General features: G+C 43.5%; 1 protein-coding gene across 2 annotated transcripts in view; it reads left to right on the forward strand.

Annotated features, from left to right (window-relative positions):
* The window catches only part of MAPK14 (mitogen-activated protein kinase 14), a 31,766-nt gene extending 27,505 nt beyond the window's left edge, over positions 1-4,261 (forward strand). For both annotated transcript variants that reach the window (XM_035121261.2, XM_035121263.2), the window contains exons 11-12: positions 714-887; positions 2,156-4,261. In XM_035121261.2, coding sequence (XP_034977152.1) covers positions 714-887; positions 2,156-2,223 — 242 coding nt within the window. In that variant the 3' untranslated portion in view covers positions 2,224-4,261. The remainder of the gene's footprint in view (positions 1-713; positions 888-2,155) is intronic.
* Positions 4,262-8,257: the final 3,996 nt, after the last annotated feature.

Genomic DNA, 8,257 nt, shown 5'->3' on the forward strand with positions numbered 1-8,257 from the left:
AGAATCCAACATGCAAACATTGAGGTGTTTAATGTCTCTTGAGATTGACTGATGTTTTAAAGTAGTGCTCTTTGTCCAGGAGGTGAAATAACTATTTATTTAAAATATTTATGGACTGTCTTTCTCAGCAAAGTCAATGTGAGGCTCAAGCCCACAACCCTGAAATTAAGAGTCTCCTGCTCTACTGACTGAGCTATCCCAGCTCATTAAGTTCAACTCTGCATCTTATGGAAAAACTTGCTTTATATGTAAATTTTGGTTCAAGAGATAATGCAACCAAGTGTTTGTTTGTTAAATACTACTTGTAGCTTCCTATCTGAAGAGGTATCCAAAGCTGTCAACTCAGATTTGTTTTCTTGCAGGTGCTATTTGCAAAGCAGGTATTGATTGCGTACCGCTTGGGGTATATTTTAAAGTAATACTCCCAAGTACAGCTTTAACCGTAAATCACTCTCCATTGTGAAATTGTAATATTCCTTCAACTGCTTGGACTGAATCCTTATCTACTATAGTTGGGATGGGGAACTTTTGGCCCTCTTGATGTTGTTGGACTCCTGACTTCCATTAGTCCCAGCATTATGGCCAATGGTCAGGGATGATGGGGGTGGCAGTCTAGCAACATCTGAAGGGCCACAGGTTCCCTGCCCTACAGGGACTTTTTAAGAACTGTTGTACAATAATTCTCTCTCCTCCTCATCCCTTGACCCCTGAAGCTGTAGACTTGCTGGAGAAGATGCTGGTGCTGGACACAGACAAACGAATCACTGCTGCTGAAGCGTTGGCTCATGCCTATTTTACGCAGTATCATGACCCAGATGATGAGCCAGTGGCAGATCCCTATGATCAATCCTTTGAAAGCAGAGAACTTGACATTGAAGAATGGAAAAGTAAGTTTTTGGGGAGACTGATTTGGTAAGACAAGTCTTGATGGGTGACATTCACAAATACTATTATTGTATGCTCATATAGTGAAAACAACTTGGCAGGAGGTGATAAAATATAATGCAACTCAGCATTACTTTGAATAGAGGAGGCAGGGGGCGGTGGGAGAAATAACTCAGTTCTGGTGGTATTTTGTAAAAATAAATAAAAATACAGTCCTTTGGATTTGATGTCAAATTAGGCCTGAACCTAATTGGTGGGGGTTCACAGAACCCCGTCTTTTTTCCATGTGCTGTTCATTGTCAATAGTGCTTTCTACAGTTTGCAACATATTTGCCTTTAAAACTGGAAGAAGTGGAGCTTCTGTCAGATTGAATGATTCTGTAGGGAATAATGTAGGCAGCATAAGATGCAGTTAATCAGAACTGGATACATGATGTCACAATCAAACAAGTGAGGGGAGCCCTTGCTCTGAAGGGCGTGGAACACTTCCAATGTTTCTCACATCCTGCCCAATCGTTGCCAAAATGGAGGTGTGCGGTTCATGAGGGGTGAAGTCTTTAACACAATGTTCTCCTCAGTTTCTGCATAGCGTTACATGAAGCTGCTGCTCACAAAAGCAATAAGTTTGTAGACTTGACAGAACCTGGTTAGCAGCTGCCGTGTGTTCTGTCACCTTGCTCCAGCACAGTGATGGCCAAACATGGTCCTCCAGCTGTTTTGGGACTCCAACTCCCATCATCCCTATCTAACAGGACCAGTGGTCAGGGATGATGGGAACTGTAGTCCCAAAACAGCTGACGGGCCATGTTTGGCCATCACTGCAGTCCAGCAAGTAGATTCAGGTCTGGCCTATAATTACAGTCATACCTCATGATACGTCCGCTTCATGTTGCGTCTTTTCAGGTTACGGACGCGCCGAACCCGGAAGTCCCGGAACAGGTTACTTCCGGATTTGGCACGTCTGTAACCTGCGCACATGTGCAGAAGCACTAAATTGCGCTTTGCACATGCGCAGAAGCGGCGCTTCATGTTGCAGCCTTTTCATGTTGCGAACGGGCTGCCGGAACAGATCCCGTTCACAACATGAGGTACCACTGTTTGTGAATCCAGTGTGCAAATCTGGAAACAGCTAGTACCTAATTTTAGTTCAACTATCTTTGTTGACTCTGAGGATTGAATTAACTAGGAGTGATTCATTATCTTGTAGGGGAGGAACTGTTACCCACCGGCTGCACTAAAGTCAATGTGTCTTTCTCTTTTTCTCCACCAGGCCTAACCTATGATGAAGTAGTTAGCTTTGTGCCACCACCGCTTGATCAAGAGGAGATGGAGTCTTGAGAATCTATTTCTCTCTTTGTCCTATATCACTGTGAGGGGAAGGCCTTTTTCATAGGGATTCTCCACATATCATTCAAGTGCCTCTTGCCGTGAAGATTCTCCTTGGTGGAAGGGTTTTGTGTATAATTCGTGTGTGTGTGTGTGTGTGTGTGTGTGTGTGTGTGTGTGTGTGTGTGTGTGTTGAATGTGGGTGGGTGGGAGAGTATTTATACAGTAACTGTATAAATAATGCTGCATGTTCTCTTGTATTTTTGTATACAGCCTGGGACATGCTTCTGAAGACCTGTTTGTTTGCTCTTTAGCCTTTACAGTTGGTAACCAGCTTTCATCGCTTGTATGGCAAGGCAGATATTATGCAGGGAAGCTGAGATTTCAAATCCTCAGTAGCAATTCTTGCCATTAAATGGCTTTCCTATCAAGAAAAGGCTTAAGATGATGGAAGCTGAACTTTTACTTGAACTGTGCCCTCTGTTTTCTAAGATAAAAGAGGGTGAGGGATGTCTTTCCATTCCATGCCATGCAGCTGCTTTACACCCAGAGCCTCTTCCCAGTATTCTGTTCAGCAGGAAGGATGGGCCTATGAATGACTGGCTATCTGTTGGGAATATTTTGTCTGAACCAGTGTTAAAAAAAGTGTGTGCCTTAAATGACTGAGGAGAAATTGGAATCTGGGTTAGTGTTCTCTTAACAGTGGGATTCTGAGCTTGCTGCTTCCTAGGGTGTTGTGGGCCACAGAATACCCATGTATTACTGGCTGCTTTGGCCAGGATACAAATCTACCAAAAATAGGGTGCACCCCTCATTTTTGGTATCCTCTCTCTCTTCCCTGCCCAACTCTGAGCTGCCCAGCAGTAGCTCTGTCATGCTGCCTGTTCGTTTTGTATATCTTCTTAAGACAGAGTGTTTTGCATGTTGTAGCTGTGTGTGCATGTAGGCTTCTTTGTGATATCTGGAGGAGGCACTGGGTTGGTAATCAGCTAATAAATTACTGTATTCACTACCATGTTCAGAGCCATATATAATTGCAGCATCCATCTATTCTTGTTCAACTCATGGGTTGACATTTTGGGCACTTTTTGGATGAAAAGGGGCAAGTGAACATGCACCTTTCTTGGATCTTCCTTTTGTGGTTTTAAAAATGAGTTCATTTGTCAGTTTGTGTGTGCCTGAACACAAGATTCAGTTCACTGTATTCGTATATGATAGAAATCAAGTAATGATGAGATTGCCCTATTTAGGGACTAAGTTTGGGGGGGGGGGGCATCACTTCAAGTATTTTGTGTTCATCAGGTATTCTGGGTATCTGAGGTCCTATTTTTAAAGTATTTTCTGAAATTTATATAATGCAGGTATCATGCATGGATTGTACGTCTGTCTCTGAAAGAGTGAAGCTTTGCAGTATTTTTGTTTTTCCTAATGGATCTTCTGGGATTTTAATGTATTTATCCCTTTTGTACAGAAAAGCCGCCAAAAAAGAAAAAGAAAAAAGATGGCATGTGGATAATAAAGCCATCAGTTCCTTCCTTTCTAGTGATCTCCCTTCAGGTCATACCCTCTGTAGAGAGGCTTCGGGTCTAGAGAGCAGTGCTGCTTCAAGCTTCTGGTTTGGAGGCCATCTTAAGACCAAACAAAGCCAGCTCCCTCTGCTGAACCTGCAGTCTGGGTATTCAGATGGAAATGTAGATATATTCTGTAAAACATAACAGGAAGATTATTTTTATCAGTCATTTTATGTGTAGATGCTACCGTGTGACTTTCATGCAGAAATTGTATAAAATGAATTTAAAAACTTATAGGTATTTGTGTGAGTGGGAATATCTCAGAAGTTGAGAGTCTATGTGGGAGCCCCTGTGGAGAGCACTCCCTGTCATTTAGTGTGGTGCTGTTCTACTGCCTCAGCTCTGGACAGAAAGTACATACATTAAAAGATCATTTCTGCAAATTTGTTTGTATCCAGGAACTTTGCTCTAACTGGTTATGCCATATAGGATATCACACAATGCCACTGGTTTAAAATAAACCTATTTTTCAAACTTAATGGACTGGCGGTGGTGGTTGTAAATTAATGTGTGTCTGTAATTAAGGTGACTCATTCATTGAGGCAATGGATATGATGCAGTAATGTCTTGCAGTTAATCATAGCACTATGTGTAAAAAGCAAGAAAAAAAAATCTTAACTGGCCACTGTGTGTTAGGTGGTGGTTGTGTTGCCTTTTAAATGCCCCCCCCAACCCAATTACTCTCTTGAATAAAATAATCAAACTAAGCCTGTTCAAATTTGTAAAGAGATACCAAAGACCAATTACTCATCATCACATTTCAATAATGTTACGACTGGACTCTTGAAAGCACAGACTGTAAGGAATGGTTTTTAAGGTACCCCTGGTTTGTATCCATTTGAGTTTGTCAACTCTGAAAATGAGCTTCATTTCTGAAGAAGCTGGAATTATATCTTCCATGCCCACACTGCAAGAAGCTGTGCTTGTAAAGTTATAAGTCATTCTTAATCCTTCACATTTTACTGACATGCATTCATTGTGCTGGAACAGATATATTTTAAATTATAAAAAGGTGGCGTATCTGATTAGTGTGAAATGCCATATTTTTCGCTCCATAAGACGCACCTGACCAAAAGACGCACCTAATTTTTAGAGGAGGAAAGGGGGAAAGCCCTGGGGTTTTTTGGGATCAGCTCAAAGTTGTGCAGCTTCTTTTGCAAATGGGAAAAGCTCCGTTTTGGGGGGGATCAGCTCACAGTTCTGCATCTTTTTCGCAAAGGGGGAAAGCTCCATTTTTGAGGATCAGCTCAAAGTTGCTAAGCTTACCTTGCAAAGGGGGGAAAAACTTTTTATGGGGTTCAACTAACAGTTCTGCATTTTCTTTAGGAAAGGAAAGGGAGCCATTTCTTCAGTTTCCAGACAGATAATCTAATCAGCCAGTCACATGTCGCAGCCTCCTCTGCAGAACATTCAACAATGGAGGCCTGGGCAAGGGGGTGGGGCCTGGAAGGGAACTAGCATCCCTTATCTCCCTCCCCATCTCTTGCAATCAGCTGCTGAGCGGGTTCCTTTCAACTCCCTCTTTCTCTCATGTTAGCCTTTAGCTCTTCCTAAAAAAAAAAAGCACAATCTGCTTTTCGCCCCTGGGCAATCCGGCTCCAGGGACCACACAATCACTCCATAAGACGCACAGACATTTCCTCTTACTTTTTTTGGGAGGGGGGAGTGCATATTATGGAGCGAAAAATACGGTAGGTAGTGAGTGGAAAGAACAGATCAGAGGAAATAACATCTGCCTGCACTTTCTTGTAAAGCTGGCTGAAATGTAAACTGGTGCCCATAAAATATTCAGTTAGACCAGGATAATAGAGTGTGCTTCCTTTTGGGATAAGATGGTGGGAATCCCTTAGCTATAGAGCTGTTACTAAGCTGGAGTTGTCAGCGAGGTGGTTATCTTTACCTTTTGTATAATTGTTTCTACACACTTCTCCATCCAGGCAAGCAAGAGCATTCAGCATTCAGGGATAAATTATAGCCAGGTAAAAGGAGGATGCAAAACAGGGCTGATGGGTATGGTACCCCCAATACTACAGAGCAGATATGGGAAGCAGGCAGTGGGACTAGAAGATGGAAATCCTGTTCCACAAGCAGAAATCCTTGCGCTAAAGAGATGCTTCCATACTGCTGTAATGGATACAAGCCAGAGTGAAGTGTGGCTACTGAACACCTAAATCTCCGCAATACATTGAAAGTCAATGTGGCTGTAATTGTGATCACTTTTTAAAATTATCCTTTAAAGCATTTGCAAAGACCTCGAATATGCATACAAAAATACTGTGTTGTGAAGAGAGCCATATGTAATATGGCTAGGTCTTCAAAGTACTTCTACATTCTGTAGCAGAGCCCAGACAGAGTGAGATTTACCTGTCTGCTGGGGCATAATTTGTAGATACGCACTGTAATAGCACTCTCACAGCCTTCTAAAATGTTTGACGTACCCAGGCTAATTTGAGCACAAGGTGTCTCCCTGAGCAGAGGGATGAAAGCAGTTCACAAGCATGACAAACTTGTCCATAATCGCCATTCCCTGCATGAGCCTATTAGCCACAGATCCACATTTTTTCGCTGTGATCAACCCTCTGACCGCTCATAATGCATTCATTTATCCAGCTAATTACAAGCGCCTGCAATCAGCATGTGATGATGTGATCAAGGGAATGGGAATGGCTTGTGGTAAGTAACTCAAGTAATTACCCAACCATAGTAGACAAGCAGGGAGGCAACAAGCCAATCAGCTGGTTAGTTGTCCATCCAATTATGGTTATCATTTACCTGAAAAGAGGGAAGTCTCCCTCGGTCTCCATCCTACAGGGGAACTCCTAAAAGGTAAAACTAGAGCTGTGATCCACTGACCGGACTATCAAGTGAGCTATAGAATTGTTCCTGGATAACTGGTATAAATGAACTATGTTTGCAATCATCTCTCAGATCCCTCCTGTTTATCTACACATGACTGTTGGTGAAACTAATGATTAACTTTGTAAGCAGCTGTTAGTTGTGCCACAGGCAGGTGATTTGTCATCTTAGACCTACAAGTGGTTTTATTGCTAACCTATCTTTGTCCTGCTCCCCAGCCCGCCCACTGAAAGTCAACACTTCCTCATTGTATCAGGAAATGAGATCCATAACTTAACAAAGCTGCACACTGATCAGACAAAAGATATTTAAGAATATAAGAGCCCTGCTGGATCAAACCCTGAGTTCATCTAGGCCAGAGGTGGTGAATCTTTTTCAGTCTTCAAGCCATATTCACCATTGCTAACCCATACCTTTTCCAAGGGTGTAGATATATCCAAAAAGAATGTGACTGCCCAATACACTATCTAAAGTGCACACATTACCACTCGCCATGCACATGCATCTCTCTTTCTAAACACACACCAGTGTTTTGTTTTCTGGTGGTACTCATTGTTACACAGTACCGGCAACTTAAAAATGAAATGAAATCTTGGCTTCTAAATCGAGCGTGTGAGGAGGGTGTGCCTTTTCTCCCATGCCCATGGTGGCAAGCCCTTTGGCATTGCCAGCTCCAGCGGCGCTGCTCTGTCCTCCTCCCATGGTGGCACAGCTGTAGAAAGCTGCTGGGCTGCCACTGCACCCACCGCTGCTATTCAGCCAGCTCATCGGGAAGCAGGTGGGCAAGGTTCATGGAGGCAGTGGCAGCCTTGCAGGACTCTGGCTTCCTTAAAGGCCTTGCAGATGGCATTGAGGCGGAAGGCCACACCTCCTGGCAGCGAGGAGCCCAGCTCTGGGCGCTTGGCAAACATTCGCCCAAGGCCTAGCTTGCAACACAGCTTGCCCAGCAGCAGCTGCAGCCAGTCGACTGAGAAGGGTACTTCATTGTGAGTAACTGCACATTCCCCCCCCCCCCCGAAACAAAGCACTGCATACAGGCCACATTTACATCTTAGCTACAGGCCACATGCCTCTCTTATTCTCTCACAAACACATTTCTCACGCACTCACCCTTCTCGACAGCAGTGGTGAACACTTGTCCAGATAATTCCCCATGCCACGCCACCAGCACTTTTCATCGAGAGCTGCAATAGTGGCAGCTTTGCCAAACCTTAGCCCAGCAGGAACTAGGAAGATAGCTCAGTGTTGCAGAATCACTTGACAATGAGAATACAGCAAGGAGCAGGCCAAGGACAGGGCTGTGGCTGCTGGCACCGTCACTAAAAATTATGGACTTGGTGGGGGACAATCACAACAACCCAAGCTCAACTGGTGTGTAATGCAATTTAGTTTGGTTTTTAAAAAGAAAAGAAAAAAAAGAAATGCCCGACCAATTTGCCAAATCCTAGTGGGTCTTGAATGGCCAAGCTAAGAACACTTGGTGGCTGGATATGGACAATGGGATGCAGATGAGCCACCCATGATATAGATTCACAGTGATGCCTCTAGAAAGACATGATGACAATCACCCCACACTATTGCTGCTACCCAACCATTTGAGAAGAGCATCACTTTCAAGG

Source organism: Zootoca vivipara, chromosome 7 (genome assembly GCF_963506605.1).
Source record: "Zootoca vivipara chromosome 7, rZooViv1.1, whole genome shotgun sequence".
NCBI classification, from domain to species: Eukaryota; Metazoa; Chordata; class Lepidosauria; order Squamata; family Lacertidae; genus Zootoca; species Zootoca vivipara.